At 35.3% G+C, this 21289-nt stretch overlaps 1 protein-coding gene across 5 annotated transcripts in view; it reads left to right on the forward strand.

Annotated features, from left to right (window-relative positions):
• MSRB3 (methionine sulfoxide reductase B3) overlaps window positions 1-21289 on the forward strand; it is a 216117-nt gene that overhangs the window by 72611 nt on the left and 122217 nt on the right. For all 5 annotated transcript variants that reach the window (XR_008912080.1, XM_056798404.1, XM_056798401.1 and 2 more), the window contains one exon: window positions 20051-20079. Coding sequence is in view for 4 of the 5 variants with exons in the window: in XM_056798404.1 (XP_056654382.1) it covers window positions 20051-20079 (29 nt within the window). In the remaining variant the exon portion in view is untranslated. The remainder of the gene's footprint in view (window positions 1-20050; window positions 20080-21289) is intronic.

Below are 21289 nucleotides of genomic sequence, written 5' to 3' on the forward strand. Positions count from 1 at the left end.
CCTCCTTTCCTTCTTTCCTTCATTCATTCGTTCCTTCCTTCTTCCCTTCCTTCTTTCCTTCCTTCCTTTCTTCCTTCGTTCCTTCATTCCTTCCTTCCCTCCTTCCCTTCCTCCCTGTCTTAGAATCCATACTAAGTATTGGTTCCAAGGCAGAAGAGCAGTAAGGGCTGGTCAATGGTAGTTAAGAGACTTGCTCAGGGGTCTCATAACTAGAATGTGTCTGAGGTCAGATTTGAATCCTGGACCTCCCATTTCTGGGTCTGACTGTCAGAGCCACTTAGCTTCCCCCAATATAATTTTTCCAAAACCTAGAGGTAATCTTTCTCCCTCTACCTCCCAACACCATTCCTTAAGTTAGGAAAGTTTTGCTATGACTTCCCTCCTGTATTATCTTTCTTTTTTCTCTCTTTTCCTTGAGACTGCACACATTACTGTCATTATATAGCCTGTTTTTAAAAAAAGTATCTATAATCAATTCAACATTATTTTCAAAGCTGTCCTATTTGTGTTTCCTTGTGAACTTCCTTCTGTTTTTCTATGCTCTCATGAACCTCTTTTCTATATTTTCCTCTTCTTTTTTTGTAAACACTATCACCAACTCTGATCCCCCCAAGTCCCTTCCCAAATTCTTGCAACAAAAAAATAAAGCAGATCCAGACATTTGACATGACCAAAAAGTATATGTCTTATTTTGCACCTTAAGTCAATTCTGTTAACAGATGAACAGAATACTTCATTAGCAGTCTTCTGGAGTCATGGTTGGTCATTGCAATGATCAGATTTCTTAAGTTTTTAAAGTTATTTTTCTCAACAGACTTTGCTTGCTTCTATTCACTTCATGCCACATCAATTCATATGTCACCCTATTTTTTCTTGAAACCATCCCTTTCATCATTTTTATAGCATAATAATATTCTGTTACATAAATATACCATAATTTGTTTAGCTGTTCCCCATTTGATGGCCATTCCCTTTTGTTTCTAGTTCTGTGCTATAACAAAAAAGGCTGCTTTAAATCTCTTCAGATATATTTGTATATATACACATATATATTTATATAAAGGGAAAATATGGTATCTTTCTCTTTGTTGTATAATCATATTATCATTAAGTCAAAGGATATGCAGTTTAGTGACTTTTTTGGGTGTAGTTCCAGGTGACTTCCCAGAACAATAGGAATAATTCACAACTCCGATAACAGTGTACCAGTGTGCTATCTTCTGATATCACTTCGAACAATATTTATTTTTGTGATCTTTGCCAGTCTGATAGGAGTGAGGTAGAACTTCAGAGTTGTTTTCATTTTCTATTCTCTATCTGTTTTTTTGGAGCATCTCACTCCCCATAGGACTGTTAAACTTTTGGGTTTCTTCCTTTGAAAAATGCATGTTTGTATCATTTAACTATTTATCTTGTAGAGGATGACTGTTATTTTATTTTTGAATTGGTTCCTTATATAGCTAAATATATGCTGATATTTTAATGCATAATCTTTTCAAGTTTATGAAATCAAAAATTTCCCTTTTATCATCTGTGATTCTTTCTATTCCTTCTAGTTATGAATACTTCCCCTGTTATTGGCTATAAAAAGATATTTTCCTTATTCTTTAAATTTATTTTTGATATTCAAAATAGATATTTAAAATATCTATTTTGAATTTATAGTGGTATGTGTTATGAGATGTTGGTCCATACCTTATTTCTCCAAGAGTTCCTGCAACTTTTGTTAAATAATAAGTCCTTATCAACAATTTTCTTTATTTCTTCTTCCCTTCTAAGAGTGCCTTTTCATTTTTGTTTCTGGTAATTTCATTGCCCACCTTCCCCAACAAAACCAAACCAGACAAGCTAATGGTCTTACTTAAATTTTTTTTCTAGTTTATTGGCTTTAAATTTTGTTGGCCTTTTATTTTTAGAGTTTCTAGGTGTTTAGTTTGGAGTCTTACTTTTTCTGGTTTTCTAGATTTTTTAAAGTTGATACCTAGATTGCCGATCTGTTCTATTTTTCTTATGTTGATGAAAGTAGTTTGAAATTTTCCTCTTCAAACTGTTTTACCCACATTTCAAAACTTCTTGTATATTGTCTCATGTTGTAATTTTCTTAAATGAACTTTTCTGTTATTTCTGTGATTAGTTCTTTGATTCACATATTCTGTGGAATTACTTAGCACCTAGTAAATTTTTAACCCTATTCAAATGTTCTTTATTTTGCTTATTATGAATCCCTCCTTGAATATCCTCCTTCCCTTCTACCTATCCCCACCTGATTGTCATTAAGTTTAGTGTATTTCTACAAAAAATTATTTGTGAATGTGTGTGCATGTATGTGATAGTGTGTGTGTTCGTTCATTCAACTTTCTGTCAGATTCAGATGAAAGTGAGGTTCATTTGGAGCCTGCTCTACTAATCCTTTCTAAATATTTGTATAATGTTCCTTAACAGTAATCATGTGAGACAGTAAGAATAAGATATATTCTCTTCCTCCTATTTTCTTCCCTAGTATTTTTCCTTTTCATTCCCTTTCTTTTTTCTTTTATGGTCAACAGAGGATCAGATATAAAATTGTTAGAGATCTTAGAGGCTACTGAGACCAATTGTGTCATCTTATAGTTGAGGAAACTGAAATACAGACATACTGATGATTTGTCCAGAGTCACACAAAATATAACAAAACAGTTTGTAGGTCCTCTGTCTTATGTCTTCCTTCTTTGATCCTTGAAAACATCAGGGTTCTGAAAGGCACATGTTTCTTTTCCTCATATTAGAATATAATACTTGATCATTTCTTAAATGTACTTATTGTTTAAATTTCTCTTGATTCTTGTGTTTGTATTTTAGAATATATATTCAGCTCTGATCATATCAGAAATGCTTGAAAGTCCTTTATTCCATTATATTTCCCTTTGTATTATTATACTCAGCTTTAAAAGGTAGACTTGTTCTTGGTGGTTTTGATTTTTAGAATATTTCAAGATCACTTCTCACTTAGGATAGATGTTGCTAGGTCTTGTATGATTTTGATTGTGGTTCCTTGGTATGTACTTGAATTCATTCTTTCTGGATGATTGACATATTTTTTCTTTAATTTGGAAGCTCTGGCTATGGCATTGCTAGAGTTGTTTTTTTTTTTTGCAATTTCTTTCAAGAGATAGACTATTTCCATTTGAATGTTATCTCTTAGTTTCATCCATGATTTCTTGAAATATGGGATCTAGACTTTTATGGTTTAAGTTTTCAGGTAGTCTGTGATTCTCAGGTTATCTGTCCTTTACTCATTTTCCTGGTGAGTTGTTTTTGATAGAGATACCTTAATTTTCTGATTAAATTTTTTTTTCAGTTTTGTTCCAACATTTCTTGCTGACTTAGAGAATCCAATATGATTTCATCCAGTATGATTTTTAGGTGGTCTATTACTTGAATAAGTTTGACAACTCCTATACTAAATTGTGTTTTCTCTTAATTTGTCCCTGTAGAACTTCCCTTTCCTTTCCTTTAAAACTCCAATTTAACTTATGTTATCATTTAAACAGTATTGGTTCATTCCTCTCAGGAATTCCAGTAGAACTTGTGGTATAGATATGATTTTCTTTGATGATTTGCTTATAGTTGTTTTGGGGATTTATGTCGAGCATATCTGTTTCTGTGATTTTTTTTAACATTAATGTTTTCTTCTGTCTGCTCATTTAATTACTTTTCTTGAATTTGGAGTTTTAAGGCCAGAATCTATTTAATTTTGGTGGAAAGAATGAGGCTTTCTTTGGTACTGATCTATGTTATCTAGTATCTGTGTCCTTCATGTATTTAAGGAAAGGGCTAGAGGGCATGCTATACCTGGGTGATGCATTTGGGGTAGTCTGATGTTATGATCATTGACCCCCTTTCTAAACCTCACAGGCTGATACTCTTCAGCTTTTGGCCAAAGCAACACTACTGCAGGCCACAAATGGCCTAGGATAGTTCCTAATCTAGAGTTTCTTCTCCCTTCTAGAGTATACAACTTTAGATTTTGGGATTCTCTGGTTCCCTGGCCTCTGAGCTGGAAGGCTTCTTTAAGTTGCATTCCTGTGACAAACTTTTCTATCTAGACCCCTACTCTGGTGCCTGGAGGCTTTTAAAGCTGTCTCTTTGTGCACATATGATAGTTTTTTCTTGCATTTCTTGATCAGTCTAAATCTAATGCTCTTAAAAAAGAACAACTTATCTTCTCTTAGGATCAATATTAAGTATCATTTCTAAGGCAGAAGAGTAGTAAAGTAGATGAACATACTTAAAAAGGTCTTGGAAATCCTCCCACCCTGTACACCATCTTTTGCATCTTATGCCATTACTAGCTATCCTGATTTTTGTCTTGTCACTGGACTTCAGTGACTGGAAGAGAGAGTGAGGTAGATGACTTTGCCTAACTCTGCCTCACATAAACCTGATTCACATGTAAGGCAAAACATCATCATGATGTGATTGGTCCTCTTTGAAAATAAGGATGAGCAGCAATATTATGCTACCATTTAAACTGATTCTTAAATGGATCAGACAGATATTCTTTGTTTATAAAATGAAAGTCTTATATTAGATGGCCTTGGAGATTCCTTTCAGCTCTAGATCCTTGAACTTATTGATGATTATAACTGTTCCACCTTTCTTTTCCTGGCTATAATTTCTCTAATTTTATCCCTGTTCTGGGGGGACACAGGGACTGAAATTATGAGGAATGACTCAATGAACTGTTTTTTGCTTGCAACATCTACTCCTCATAGTTAGTCACTATGGGGAATATCTGAAAATTTCAGGCATATATCTCTTTTTTTTAAACTCTTACCTTCCATCTTGGAGTCAATACTGTGTATTGGCTCCAAGGCAGAAGAGTGGTAAGGGCTAGGCAATGGGGGTCAAGTGACTTGCTCAGGGTCACACAGCTGGGAGGTGGAGGCATATCTTTTTACAAATATGGAAAGTTCTGGGCAAGCACTTAACCTAGGTATCAAACTTTGGTAGGGTTTTAGAAATCAGTACTGAGGATGGGAAAATAATTTAAGAAAATAGTCAGGACTTCCAGGTAAGCATGGCAGCAGTATAGACTCAGGATGCTTCCTGTCCTCAGCACCCACTGATACAACCTCAAAAGACCAAAAAAAAATTCATAAGAACGAAGGTACTCTACAGTAGGGCGCAGCATTGAAGGTATGTGGGATTTGGACATTTCCACATAAAAGGGGGTGAAAAAGCTCCCACCCAAATGTGAGCTGATGCACCCTCCCCCACCCCACCTACGGAACCAGAGTCAGAGCCAGCACGTGTCAGAATCAGTGAGTGAGTGAGGGGCACCTCTAGGTCCTTGGGAGCTGACTTAGACTACCAAAGACCTACCTCTGAGAGCAGCTACACCTGAAACCCTGACGGGCTGGAGAGTGCAGACCATGGGCACTCTCAGGAAGGTAGTGCAGAGAAGGGCAGTGAACAGCGGAGGCTACGGAGATTTGAGAGCTTGCCTCAGGCAAAATTCTTGCTCCTTAACTCCATACACAGAGAACCTGCCCAATCTCACTCAGATTTCTGACTAAAAAGGGAAGGAAAAACCTCCACAGTGATGGCAAATTGTGCACAGGAGCAACAAATACTCTTCAAGAAAAACAAAAAAATAGGCATTGACTCTCAAAAATTTTTATTGAGGAAAAACCCAGGCCTCAGAGGAAATACAGGAGGAAATTCAAATAAACCCCAAACCTTCCAAAACAAAATGGAAATTGTCCACAAGCTCTGGAAGAATATAAATTGGAACTTATCAAAAAGATGGCAGCCTTCTGACAAGAAAAGTGGGAAATAGTACAAAGAGAAAATCAAAAGATTATAGCAGAAAATCAAAAGATTAAAGCAGAAAACCAAAGAGTATAACAGAAAACCAGTCCTTAAAGACCAGAATTGGGCAACTGGAAACCAATGATCTTATAAAACAGCAAGAATTAATAAAGCAAAGTCAAAAGATTGACAAAATAGAAGAAAACATAAAATATCTCACTGACAAGATGACAGATCAGGAAAACAGAAGAAGGAGAGACAATTTGAGAATCATTGGTCTACCTGAAAATCCAGAAATAAACAGAAATCTTGATATCATACTACAAGAAATCATCCAAGAAAACTTCCCTGATGTTCTTGAACAAGGGGGAAAAATAGACATTGAAAGAGCTCATAGAACACCCTCTACACTAAGTCCTCAAAAGACAACTGAATTCCTTGGCGACCTTAAATTAATATATATCAGTCTTTTAAAGTGATTTCCTTTTCACAGGGGGGAAGAGGATAGGTAGTACAAAAAGGAAGGGAAAGAAAGGGGGGAGGGAACTTAACAGACCCTAAAAAAACAAGAAGGGAACAAAAAGGGAGGGGCCAGAAAGGGAAGCATATTAAGGGAGGGCATTAGGGGGATTGATTAAAAGTAAAACACTGGTTTAAAAGGATATAGCAAAAGAAGAAAGGACAGAACTAGGAGAGGATATCAAAATGCTAGAGAATTCACAAGTGATGATCATAACTTTGAATGTGAATGGGATGAACTCACCCATAAAACATAAATGAATAGGAGAGTGGATTAGAATCCAAAATCCTCCTATATGTTATCTACAAGAAATACACCTGAGCCGGGTATATACTCACAAGGTTAGAATTAAAGGTTAGAGCAAGACCTATTGGGCCTCAACTGATAGAAAGAATGCAGGAGTTGCAATCATGATATCTGACAAAGCCAAAGTAAAACTAGATCTGATTAAAAGGGATAGGGAAGGTAAATACATCCCAATAAAAGGGAGTATAGACAATGAGGAAATATCAGTAATCAACATGTATGCACCAAATGGTATAGCATCAAAATTTCTAAAACAGAAACTAGTGGAATTGAAGGAGGAAATAGATAGTAAAACTCTATTAGTGGGAGACCTGAACTTACCACTATCAAATTTAGATAAATCAAATCAAAAAATAAATAAGAAAGAGGTAGAAGAGGTGAATGAAATCTTAGGAAAATTAGAGTTAATAGATATATGGATAAAAATAAATAGGGACAAAAAGGAATATACCTTCTTTTCAGCAGCACATGGTACATTCACAAAGATTGACCATATACTAGGTCATAAAAACATAGCAAACAAATACAGAAAAGGAGAAATAATAAATGGAACCTTTTCAGATCAAAATGCAACAAAAATAATGATCAGTAAGGGTACATGGAGAGCCAAATCAAAAATTAATTGGAAATTAAAAAATATGATTCTCCAAAATCAGTTAGAGAACAAATCATAGAAACAATTAATATTTTCATTTAAGAAAATGACAATGATGAGACATCCTTTCAAAATCTATGGGTTGCAGCCAAAGCAGTACTCAGGGGGAAATTTATATCCTTGAGTTCATATATTAACAAATTAGGGAGGGCAGAGTTCAATGAATTGGAAATGAAAATCAAAAAACTTGAAAGTGAACAAATCAAAAACCCCCAGAAGAAAATTAAATTACAGATCTTAAAAATTAAGGGAGAAATTAATAAAATCAAAAGTCAAAGAACTATTGAACTAATAAATAATACCTGAAGCTGGTATTTTGAAAAAACAAACAAAATAGACAATAGTGGTCTATCTAAAAAAAAAAGGAAAGAAGGAAACCAAATTAACAGTATCACAGATGAAAAGGGTGAGCTCACCTCCAATGAAGAGGAAATTAAGGCAATCATTAAAAACTATTATGCCCAATTATATGGCAATAAATATGCCAATCTAGGTGATATGGATGAATATTCACAAAAATATAAATTACCTAGATTAACAGAAGAAGAAATAGAATTCTTAAATAATAATATATCAGAAAAAGAAATTGAACAGGCCATCAAAGAACTTCCTAAGAAAAAATCCCCAGGGCCTGATGGATTTACAAGTGAATTTTATCAAACATTCAAAGAACAGCTAATCCCAATACTATCCAAACTATTTGACATAATAATCAAAGAGGGAGTTCTACCAAATTCCTTTTATGACACAAATATGGTACTTATTCCAAAGCCAAGCAGGTCAAAAATGGAAAAAGAAAACTATAGACCAGTCTCCTTAATGAACATATGCAAGATGCAAAAATCTTAAATTGAATACTAGCAAAAAAGACTCCAGCAAGTGATCAGGAGGGTTATTCACTATGATCAGGTGGGATTTATACCAGGAATGCAAGGTTCAATATTAGGAAAACCATCCACATAATTGACTATATCAACAAGCAAACCAACAAAAATCACATGATTATCTTAATAGATGCAGAGAAAGCCTTTGACAAAATACAGCACTCATTCCTATTAAAAACACTAGAAAGTATAGGAATAGAAGGGTCTTTCCTAAAAATAATAAACAGTGTTTATCTAAAACCATCAGCCAACTTCATCTGCAATGGGGATAAACTGGATGCATTCCCAATAAGATCAGGAGTCAAACAATGATGCCCATTATCACCTGTATTATTTAACATTGTACTAGAAACACTAGCAGCAGAAATTAGAGAAGAAAATGAAATTGAAGGTATTAAAATTGGCAATGAAGATACAAAGCTATCACTCTTTGTGGATGATATGATGGTCTACTTAATGAATCCTAGAGAATCAATTAAAAAGCTAGTGGAAATAATCAACAACTTTAGCAAAGTTGTAGGATACAAAATAAACCTTCATAAGTCATCAGCATTTCTATATATCTCCAACACATCTCAGCAGCAAGAATTAGAAAGAGAAATTACATTTAAAATCACCCTAGACAGTTTAAAATACTTAGGAATCTATCTGCCAAGAGAAACACAGGAACTATATGAACACAACTACAAAACACTTTCCATACAACTAAAATTAGATCTGAGCAATTGGAAAAACATTAACTGCTCATGGGTAGGATGAGCTAACATAATAAAAATGATCATCCTACCCAAACTTATTTATTTATTTAGTGCCCATTGAACTTCCAAAAATCTTCTTTACTAAATTAAAAAATACCATAACAAAATTCATTTGGAAAAAGAAAAGATCATGGATATCCAGGGAAATAATGAAAAAAAAATGCAAAGGAAGGTGGCCTTGCAGTCCCAGATCTCAAACTATGAAGCAGTGGTCATCAAAACAATTTGGTACTGGCTAAGAGACAGAAAGGAGGTTCAGTGGAATAGACTTGGGGTAAGGGACCTCAGTAAGACAGTCTATGACAAGCCCAAAGATCCCAATTCTTGGCACAAAAATCCATCATTTGATAAAAGCTGCTGGGGAAATTGGAAAACAGTGTGGGAGAGATGAGATTTGGATCAGCACCTTACACCCTACACCAAGATTCAGAGTGGGTGAATGACTTGAACATAAAGAAGGAAATTATAAGTAAATTATGTGAACACAGAATAGTATACAAGTCAGACCTTTGGGAAGGGAAAGCTTTTAAAACCAAGTAAGACTTAGAAAGAGTCACAAAATGTAAAATAAATAATTTTGATTACATCAAATTAAAAAGTTTTTGTACAAACAAAACCAATGTAACTAAAATCAGAAAGGAATCAACAAATTGGGAAACAATCTTAATTACAAAAACCTCTGACAAAGGTCTAATTATTCAAATTTACAAAGCGCTAAATCAATTGTACAAAGAATCAAGCCATTCTCCAATTGATAAATGAGCAAGGGACATGAATAGGTAATTTTCAGTTAAAGAAATCAAAATTATTCATAACCACATGAAAAACTGTTCTAAATCTCTTATAATCAGAGAAATGCAAATCAAAACAACTCTGAGGTGTCACCTCAAACCTAGCAGATTGGCTAACATGACAGCAACAGAAAGTAATGAATGCTGGAGGGGATGTAGCAAAGTTGGGACATTAATGCATTGCTGGTGGAGTTGTGAAATGATCCAACCATTCTGGAGGGCCATTTGGAACTATGCCCAAAGGGCGATAAAATACTGTCTGCCCTTTGATCCAGCCATAGCACTGCTGGGTTTATACCCCAAAGAGATAATAAGGAAAAAGACTTGTACAAGAATATTCATAGCTGCACTCTTTGTGGTGGCCAGAAATTGGAAAATGAGGGGATGCCCTTCGATTGGGGAATGGCTGAACAAATTGTGGTATATGTTGGTGATGGAATACTATTGTGCTAAAAGGAATAATAAAGTGGAGGAATTCCATCTTGAGTGGAACAACCTCCAGGAATTGATGCTGAGTGAAAGGAGCAGAACCAGGAGAACATTATATACACTATGGTACAGTCGAATGTAATGAACTTCTCCATTAGTTGCAATGCAGTGATCCAAACAATTTGTAGGGATTTATGAGAAAGAACACTATTCACATTCAGAGGAAACACTGTGGGAATAGAAACACAGAAGAAAAACAACTGCTTGATCACATGGGTTGAGGGGATATGGCTGGGGATGTAGACTCTAAATAAACATCCTAGTGCAAACATCAACAACATGGAAATAGGTTTTGATCAAGGACACATGTAATGCCCAGTGGAATTGTGTATCGTCTATGGGAGGGGCCAGGAGAGGGGAGGGAGGAATAGAATATGATTTTTGTAACCAAGGAATAATGTTTGAAATTGACCAAATTAAAAAAAAATGAAAAGAGAAAAAAATAGTCATAAAAGTCATGAATTCAAGATCTTGGCATAGTCATTTTTGAGTGTGTTATTTCCCTTAGAGGAGAATACATGTTGTTTTTTTATTGATCCAGTTCCCACTTTTAGTTTATGATTTTGTTCATTAATGTCCATGTTACATCTAATTTTGCTAGGGAATTAGCACATAGAAAGAGAGATAAAAAAAATAAAGCAATAGTCTGCAGAATAGCTGCTTAGTATACATATTCTCTAGGGCTAGTAAGAAAATTTAGGATTATTATTTTTTTAGCTGAAAAACCTTTGATACTGAGTGCTATTTGAATACAAGGTAGAATTTGTTTGTTTGTTTGTTTGTTTGATCAGAAATATGTAAAAAAAAAAACCTATTCCATCAAAGGTGTACTTTTTTCACCTATAGGATTATACTGAGCTATATAGGACAAATTATTATTGGTTGTAAACTGGTCTTTCTTACTGGAATGCTATATTCCAAATCTTCTTGAATTTTCAGTAATCAGTACTAGGTCTTGTGTGATCCTGACCACAGTTTTCTGGTATTACTTCTCTCCGTATTCTTGATATGCTGTTTTCTTTGGTGCTGAGAGCTCAGGACTTTGACTCCAGCCTTTCTGGGATTATTCCTCTTGAGGTTTCTTTTGGGAGATGATCAATGCATTCTTTCTGTTTTCTGATTTTAATATCATTGTAAAGTTTTCATTTATTATTTCTCTAAATATAATGTCCAGGCTTTAAAAGACTATTTTTCAGGGATTTTTTTAATGTTGATACCATACTTTTTCATCTAGCTTTTTTCCTAATATAGCTTGCTGTCTCATTTATTTCTGTTTGGTTTATTCTAGTTTTCAGGAAGCCCATTTCTTCATTAAAATCTGCACCTTTCTGCTTAAACTACTTATTTTATTTTCAATTCTTTAAAGCTTTTATTTAACTTTTAAAATCTCTTGCTTCATTTCTTTTAGATATTAATGTAGTCCTTGTAGGAAAATATTTTCCCCCCTTGAGTTGGCATTTATAGTTGTTACAGAGTTACTTTTATATTTTGGGGATTTGGAATACTTAGGTTTTGGAATACTTTTTCTGCTGGTTATAGTGCTTTCTTTGATTTACCCATCTCTCCAACTTTAGTTTCCAAATTAGGGTTTGGGTCAAGGGTGGGATGATTGGCCCGACTTGATCTGTTCTTAGATTTCTGAGTTGAATTAAAACTCTAGAAAGTGTTAGGTCTAGAGGTTGAACCTGGATTTCAAGGGCCTTCTCTAGTGTTTAAGGAATGAGTATTAGGGATTTCAGAGCTACTGAGCCTATCTGTTATACTACCTAGCTGCCCTTCTTAACTTCTTTTCAAGAATTTTGTGAACTTGGATGGGGAAAAAAAATACAGTTTTAGGTCCATGCAATTGATTCTCTTTGCAAGCTTCAGCATTTTATTTTTGGATTAAAAAACATGATTCTGAGAAGAGCTCTATAACCTTTACTAGGATGCTAAAGGGATCTATTATACAAAAAATGATGAAAAAAATCCTGATCTTATCTCTTTCAGGTCCATTTCTTTAGGATTGTAAAAATCTTCAGTAAATTTAAGTTTTCACTTAAAAATTAAAATAAAAATTAAAGAAAAGTTTTTTCTTTTAGTCTGACATTGAATTTCTTTTCCTTTGGCCAATTTTGTGTTTATTAGATAGAATTGAATATGAATACATGTGGCATATTTTGTAAACATTTAGCCAATATTGAACAAATTGGAACAAAATTCCTACGTGTCAAAAACACTTATTGAAGTAGTCCTTTTTTGTAGATGCATTTTTTACTTTTGCTAACAGAAGTTCTTCCTAAAGCCCACTAGGTTAGAATGGAACTGCATTTCAATGTTCCATTCCATTGATGGAGAGCTCTAGGATCAAGCTATCCCCCTTTCTCTCAAATACACACTTAACATTTTTTTCTCTGGGGCTTTTAGAGCTTTCAGATTGATATCAGCTTAAAAAAAAAAAAGAACCTGACACATTTTTGAACCAGTAATTGACTGTTTTGAATAACTAGCAGACTGGAGTTCACACTTACTTAGTTTTTGCCTCAGGTATTTTCTACCATTTGATGCAACTCCCTTAAACAGAAGAGGTGTGAACCCAGATTGAGACAAGGTGTGAAAACAGGCGCCCTCAGGATACTTGCAGGTCCCAGAAAAACAGAGAAACCCCCAAGCAAAAGTATCATTGACTTCTGTGTAAATGAAACTTTGAGAAGAACTGACTTTCTTTATATCCATAAGAAAACATACACACTCTATTTACATGAGTTTGGGAATACAGACCTCCAGCTAAATGACTGATAGTGCCATTCTTGGAAAAACTGAAATCCCCTATTGAAAAAAAACGAGTGGAACTAAAAAAATACTCAATAAAATTTACAAATGACAATTATGGTTACAAAGGAGTATTGATGAGGATGCACTGGCCATTTTGAACTTTGTTAAAGCCTTTACTTTGGGTTTTAGAGCTCAGAAACAACGTGGTACATTTTTAGCCTGCTTTTAGGGATTAGTATTTTCTTGTATTTGAGGTTTATTCTCCAATAGAACACAGCTCAGTAGTTAATTGAAAGGCATAGAAAATACATGAAGAGGCTGTTTGTTGACTTTTAAAAAATCTGATTTGGTTAAAAAAAAAAAGCCTTGTAAAAATCCCTCCTCTAGCAGTAGAGTCCTACATTACCACCCTCTGATTATTAATAGCAGCTGAGGCTTAGTACAGGGAGATGTGCCTGACAAAAACGTTTGCCACTGTCATAGATGATGTTCTCAGCACGAATGCCAAATTGAAGAGGGATTCCATATTGGTGATGAAGTCCTCCAGATGCCCTTGTTTGTAAATAGAGTGGTGCTGATTGTCTTATGTCCTGGAATATCACAGGGCTTCCCCATGAGCTCTACCATTTTGGAATTTAGACTTCATTTCACAAAGAGGAAACTAAGTGAGCGAAGAGTCCAGGTGATGATATGCCATTGGATGGACAGACACATAGAACTGATCCATCAATACATATCTTTTAAGACCATTACAGGGGCAACTAGTTAGCTTAGTGGATTGAGAGCCAGGTATAGAAATGGGAGATCTTGGGTTCAAATCTAAATTTAGACACTACCCAGCTATGTTACCCTGGGCAAGTCACTTACCCCTCATTGCCTAGCCCTCTATTGATCTTCTGCCTTGGAACCAAAACACAGTATTGACTGTAAAATGGAAGATAAGGATTTCAAAAAAGCAAAAAAAAGGAAAAAGAAAAAAATTAAGAAAGATTCTACAAATAGTGAGCTAGGAAAATTTAAAGTTAATGACCAATAATTGAATTTTCCCTGAAAGAAGGACTGTTTTCTTTAAATATTAATATTCTTCTAGTAATATTGTATACCTATGAATCATGGGATGTTAACAATCTGTAGATTTCACATTGATTAGTAAGCAACAAGCATTTATTAAATGCTTCCTTTGTGCCAGGTATTGTGCTAGACACTAGAAATACATATATAAAGAACAAAATAATCCCTAATCAAAGGAGCTTACATTTTGAGATGGAAGACAAAAAGTTAATAAACAAGCAGATATGGAATAAACAGAAATACAAAATAATTAAAAGACAAAGTAGATTGGGAGAAATGATACTAGTAGTTAAGCTTCATTAATTCATCTTCTCCAACTCCTATTATTCCCTCTGCAGCATGAATATTTAACCTTTAGAGACTGGCTATATCCAAGAGTTTGACCCATGGATTAGGAGAATTTCTTCTGGAGAGAAAAACACCTAAAGGGAACAGTCTGGGAATAGATAGATTTCTCTCTCCATGAAAAGAAAGAGTTTTTTTTTTCTAGTCTGATACTGTGGATATAAAGCCTTGCTTAGAGTCTAGCGACTCTAAACTAAAAGAGGAATGGTAAACCCCCTTGTACCTCTAATGCATCTATGCATTAGACCTCCCTCTAAAGCCTGAAGTAGTGACTGTTGGGTGGTGACATGGAGAGAGCCCTAGGAATGCAGTGAGGAACATCTGAGTTTAAGTCCTTCCTCAGATACTTAGTAGCTATGTGATCCTGGGAAAGCCACTTAATCTCTGTCTGCCTCAGTTTCCTTATCTATAAAATGGGAATAATAATTTCCTACTTTCCAAGATTGTTATGGGGATCAAATGAAATGATATTTGTAAAGTGCTTTGCCCACAGTACATGCTATCAAATAATAATTTAAAATAATATAAGTAATATATACATAACACTTTCTAATGGTTGTTGTTCAGTTGTTTTCAATTGTATCCAATTTCTCAGGACCCCATTTTGGGTTTTCCTTGGCAAATATACCGGAGTGGTTTGCCATTTCCTTCACCAGTGCATTTCATAGATGAGAAAATAGAGGCAAGCAGGATTTAGGTAACTTGTCCAGGGTTATACAGATAGTAAGTTTTTGAGGTTAGATTTGAAATTGTGAAGATGAGCCTTCCTGATGAGCCTTTCAAGTCCAGTCCTCTATCCACTATGCCAACTAGCTGTGTTGTGGGGTGCAGAGGTTTACCCCTGGGGTTCAGGAAGGATATCTTTTGCAAGACTCCAAAATTAACTTAAAAGTAAAGAGAGATTTATTGGTAATGTTGAATTTTTGGCAAGCAAGACAGCATGAGTGGAGCAATCTGGGAGGTTGCTCCCAGAATGCCTCAGTTCTGGGGTTTTAATATTCAATGAGGACTTGACTCTGGGGCAAGGGGTTGGCGAGGAGGTTTCCCTGAAGGACAGTGGGTGGTTCTCATGATTTGGATCAATGGGACAATCAAAGGAGGATAATCCTCTCAGGGTCAGATGTTCTGGGTTGGGAGTCAGAGGGTGTAAGGGAGAAAGGGATTTCCATGATAATAGTTTGCCTGAGTTTCTGGGGGTGCCATGCCCCTGACAGCTGCCCGATTATTACTATCATTAACATGTTCAGTCCTATCTAGAAGAAATCATAAAAGAGGGGAGCATCATCAACAGTTAACAAATGTCATATGAAATCAATCACTGAGCACTTATTAAGCACAGCTATGTTCCAGGTACTGTGCTAAGTGCTGAAGCTACGATGAAGACAGTAAAAGCAATCTCCCACTTTCAAAGAACTTTCATTCTGATGTGAAAAGGTACATATAAGATATATACAGATTGGATGGAGAGTAACTTTGGAGGATTAGAAAAAGCTCCTGAAGAAGACGGTATTTCAACAGGAAGCCAAGTATTCTAGGCAGAGAAGTAAGGAAAGAGAGCATTCCAGATAGGAGAGGCAGTGAACTCAAAGACAATGCCATGGGAAATGGAGCATTATGTATGAGGAACAGTAAGTGTGGCAAGTGGAGGGAAGCAAGGTGTAAGAAGTCTAGAAGGAGAGGAAAGGCATTAAAGAAACGTAAATGACAAATAAATCATTTTATATATCTTTTATACATCTGAACCTCAAAGTAATAGGGAACCACTGAAATCTGGTAATTTTGGAATGAGATATGATCCCACCTTTTAAGAAAACCATCTTGGCAACTATGGGGAAGATTAGTTAGAGTGAGGAGATATAGGAGATAGGGAGACCATTTTAGCCCAGCTGAGAGGTGATAAGAGGCTGAAGTAGGGGTTGACCTTATGAGAAGGAAGGAGATATATTTGAGATATGAAGTAGAGAAAGAAGGTAGAATGAGAGAATTTGGTTGTTAAAGACACCAAAGTTAAAAATGTATTTTATATTATATTATGTATAATTACATTTGACTGAAAATAATCAAAGGTCATAGATGCAGGGATAGTGGCTATCAGATCCAGTGCTTTCACTTTATAAATGAGGAATCTGAGGGTGACAGGGAGGTTCAGGGATGGCCATGCCCTCAACCAAATTAGGGAAATTTGGAAGAGAGTTGAGTTAAGTGGGGGAAATGAGCCCTCTTTTGCAAACATGTTACATTTGAGATTTGTACAGGCTATTCAGTTAAAAATGTCCAAGAGGTAATTCATGATGGTGGGACTGGAGCTCAGAAGAAAGACTAAGATGAGTTATAAACCAAGAAGTCATCTGGATAAAAACAATAATTGAATTAATGATACCTGAGAAGATCAAAGTGGAAAATATGTAGAGAAAAAAGACCAGAGTTTTGGATGAAACTTTGTAGTGTATCAACAGTTAGAAGGACGGAGATCTAGCAAAGGAGACAGGTAGGAGGAGAACCAAAAGAAAGAAATGTCACAAAAACTTAGAGCGGAGAGACTATTTAGGAGGACAGTATGGTCAATGCTATCAGATATTGAGATGTCAGGAGGGATAAGGATAGAGAAGAAGCCATTAGCCTTGGAATTAAGAAAACATTAGCAACTTTGGTGAGCAGAGTTTCAGTTTAATGATGGAAGGTGGAGATGACTAGTGAAGAAGATAATGAAAGCAAAGGAAGTGGATGTACCACTCATAGATGGGTTTTTGTAGAGTTTTAACTGTGAAGAGAAGGAGAGAGATGGAACAGGTCCTGCAGACATCATGCAGTGGCATTACTAGAAGACTTTAGCAGCCCTATGATATTGTAGAAGGCAGCTAGGTGGCACAATGGATAGAACACTGGGTCTGGCAGCAGGAAGATTCATCTTAGAGAGTTCAAATCTGGCCTTGTATACTTACTGTGTGATTCTAGGCAAGTCATTTACCCTGTTTCCTTAATTTCTTCATCTATGAAATGAGCTAGAGAAGGAAATCTGACTCAAATGGAGTCTTGAAGAGTTGGACATCACTGAAACTACTGAACAGCAACAAAAGTTGTAGGCATGAATTACCCTTTTACTAGTTTGTTACTGTAGGCACCAGTATTCCTTAATGGGTGCTTTCATATATGTACTCAGCTATATATATATATACACACACACACACTCTACAATGTGTTGATTTTATCTACTTTTCCCATTGGTGATAAGTGCATTTTGAGAGGAATGTGCCCCAGCTTTTTTTTTTCTTTTGAGTTTCTGTTCCATTAAATACTTTTGATATATATTTTATGATTGATAAGTTAATATAGATACATTGGTAGAGGCTTGTGAACCCTGTCTTTTTTTTTGAGGGGACAGGTCGGGGGTTCACATGTAAGAGTGGGGTACCCCAGAAGCTCCATCTAAATGCACATTTTTCCCATTAAAAATGATCACAGTGGATGTGATGCAGGAGTAGCCCATCCTGCTAGAAACAGAAGATTTTTGCTCTGCCTCCATTAGTTTTATTATAAAGTTGTTTTTAAAAAAAGACTATATAATCATTTTAAAAAGCCTCAGGGATGTACATCATGTTTCTCAAGGTGTTCTTCCTTAGGGAGCTTAGCTAAGGACATTATTGTCTTTTAGAATTTTCTCTATTATAAGTATCTATTTTATATCCCCCCCTTCACATTCTGAATATATAATTTCTGAGAAAATCTGAGAGGAAAACCAGTCATAGGTTTTGTTATTATCATTCTAATCTGGAAGTAGGTATGCAGCTATTTGATATACTAACATTTAGAAAAAAGTCTGGAAAAGGGATTATTGATTTTCTTGTTTCTCTTACAATTCATTCACAAGGCTAGAGTGACTTGGGCATATAGCAACAGCCACAATTCAAATAATGGGCTTTCCAAATTTGGCTGTTGTTCAAAGCAAATGTTTTGAGAAATATTTGAGATGAATTTTGATGTCATGTTTTCCTTCCCGTTAGTAATTTTAAATCATAAAATGTAGAAATAGTAATGACTACACATCATTTTGTATCACCCCTTCTCTCTTTCCCTCTTGGATGGCTAATTTTAAAGTGAAACTGGGTAAAAAAAGTCACAACTTCCAAAAGAAATATTGATACCCTGCCATGGTTGTTTTGTTTTGTTTTATTTTCCCCCTTTTTTTTTTGGTAAAAAAAAAGTTACAACTTTCAAAAGAAATATTGATACTCTGCCATGGTTATTTTTTTTCCTTTTTTTGGTTAAAAAAAAGTTACAACTTCCTAAAGAAATGTTTGTACCCTGCCCTGGTTGTTGTTTTTATTTTTGTTGTTTGTTTGGTTGGTTAAAAAAAGTCACAACTTTCAAAAGAAATATTGATACTCTGCCATGGTTATTTTTTTTCCTTTTTTTGGTTAAAAAAAAGTTACAACTTCCAAAAGAAATGTTTGTACCCTGCCTTGGTTGTTGTTTTTGTTTTTGTTGTTTGTTTGTTTGTTTTTTTAAAAAAGTCACAACTTTCAAAAGAAATATTGATACCCTGCCATGGTTGCTGTTTTTTTTTGTTCTTGTTGTTGTTGTTTGTTTATTTGTTTGGTAAAAAAAGTCACAACTTTCAAAAGAAATGTTGATACCCTGCCATGGTTATTTTCCCCCCTTTTTTTGGTTAAAAAAAAGTTACAACTTCCAAAAGAAATGTTTGTACCCTGCCATGGTTGTTGTTTTTGTTGTTGTTGTTTGTTTGTTTGGTAAGAAACGTAAAAAAAAAAAGGCTTTTTTTTTTGTTTTTGTTTTGTGTTTTTTGGAGGGGGTGGTATTTTCCTTGTTAGTTTAACTGCATTTCCCCCAGAAAATGTTCTCTGCCAATGTAACATCCTTCAACAGGACTCCTGCTGGTCAATGCTTGCATCTTGTGGTGGCAGCTGGGAACATATGTACTCCTGATTGTTAATGTGCGATATAAATCGGACTGGAGCATGCTGGCTAATTGGTTTGTGTGCTCGATATAGACAATGCCGTTTTATAGTAGCCTGTGCAGATAGACCTACTATAACTACAAGGTTAATTCTGCTTGACGGCACATCAGCTGCATCTTGAGAGTAATTACCCAACTGAAGTTTTCCCACAGCCGAATTGAGAGCTTCAAAGGCTTCTAAATTTACAGCCAGTATTAACCTATATCTGAAATGTAATGTTCCCACCAGGGCTCGATTTTGTTTTCCCCCCTCCCTCTTATTAAACCTATGGGTTCCTGTATTCATTTGCTCTGGACTAAGCGCTTGGGAAGAAAAATCCTTCTTGTTGATAAAGCAGAAATCTTTAATAATGAAGAAAAGATTTGTCCATTTAAAACATATTCCTTTTCAATTTATTTATGACATTACTGGAACCCCCATGGAACTGCATCATCTCTTCCCTCCGCTCCCCGTACAAAATAAACGGAAAGTTAATATCTTTTCCATATTGTGCTATCTATATGAATATGTGCCTCTCTGAGGACCCCAGGGTAAGAGGAGTACGTTTCAGATAGTTAAAGTAACTATGTGTTTGCTTTTCGGGATGCTCTATCCAACTTCTTGGTTCTCAAAGTACAGTAATCCATAACCGTGACATCTTGTTCTCATAAAATAACTGTTACTTACCCTTCCATTTTTATAATGTAAGAAATTTCTTTTTCTTTACAGTTCAGAAACCAAATATGACTCTGGTTCAGGTATGTTTACATTTACAATGTTATTCTGAGTATATTTTATTTATGTTATTCTCTAAAGGGTAATTTCATCAGATCAAGTACAGTTTTGATTTTAAACATACTGGGCAGGAGATTTTTCAAATTCAGTGTTATTGACTGTTTGGACTCATTTGGGGATGTTCTCTTTGAGATCACTGCAAGTTCTGCAATGGACATTATAAGGACTAAATCTCTGCAGAACTTCCATTAAAAAGGCTGGGTGGGCAGGGGATAGGAGTGATCACTGTTTAAAATAGTATATTATTCTTTCTGGTGTACGCACAAAAATCATTCTGGAGAACTGAAGTCTGTGTTACCTACATGGCGAAGGATTTGTCTTTAACAGATCCTTCTCTGTGCATTGGCCCAGGACTGTCCTGAGGTGATTTATCCAATGGAAAAAGGTCTAAAATTTGAGGAGAGTTTTTTTGGATCAAATGAGAAAACACACAAAGTGCTGTGCACATGCTAGATACTTATGCTGAAATCTGATTATTGTGTTTTATATGATCAATAATATTAATAAACTTTTGTTAGCATCACTATTATTATTTCATGGAAGGTAAAAATGTAAAAGGTCTTCATAAGTCCTTATTCACTATCCAAGATGACACTCCAGTACTAAATTGGTGAACTAGAGAGCCATTAGATATTTCCTTCAAATGGAGGATAATAGCCATTTGTAGACTTTGTTTTGAATCTACTTGTTTTACTGGCAAATTCATTTTATTCAAAGGTTTCTAGGGCTGTGTAAGAGGAATTCTCTCTCTCTCTCTCTCTCTCCCTCTCTCTCTCTCTCTCTCTCTCTCTCTCTCTCTCTCTCTCTCTCTCTCTCCTCTCTCTCTCTCTCTCTCTCTCTTAAGTGGTTTATATAAAAATACATTGTTTTGTTTTTTAATTAAAATTATTTTTTTGAAGAATGAATTTTTTTTAACCCAAGGAGATTTTTGTTTTTTGGGTAAAAGTACCGCTAGAGCAGTTTCCTTATTCTTTTTTTGTGTTGTGCTTTTTTATAAAATTTGAAAACATCCATTCATTAGGATTATGAAAAATCCTAAAGTGTGATACTTGGGCTTTATGGTGGTTTTAGAGTAGGACACTATGCTTTCTGTATTCTAGACATTCTAATGATGAAAGTACTTTCTTCCCCCTCCACCCCCCATTGTATGCCTTTATGAATCTTGTTTAAGTT

The sequence above is a fragment of the Monodelphis domestica genome, chromosome 5, assembly GCF_027887165.1.
Source record: "Monodelphis domestica isolate mMonDom1 chromosome 5, mMonDom1.pri, whole genome shotgun sequence".
NCBI lineage: Eukaryota > Metazoa > Chordata > Mammalia > Didelphimorphia > Didelphidae > Monodelphis > Monodelphis domestica.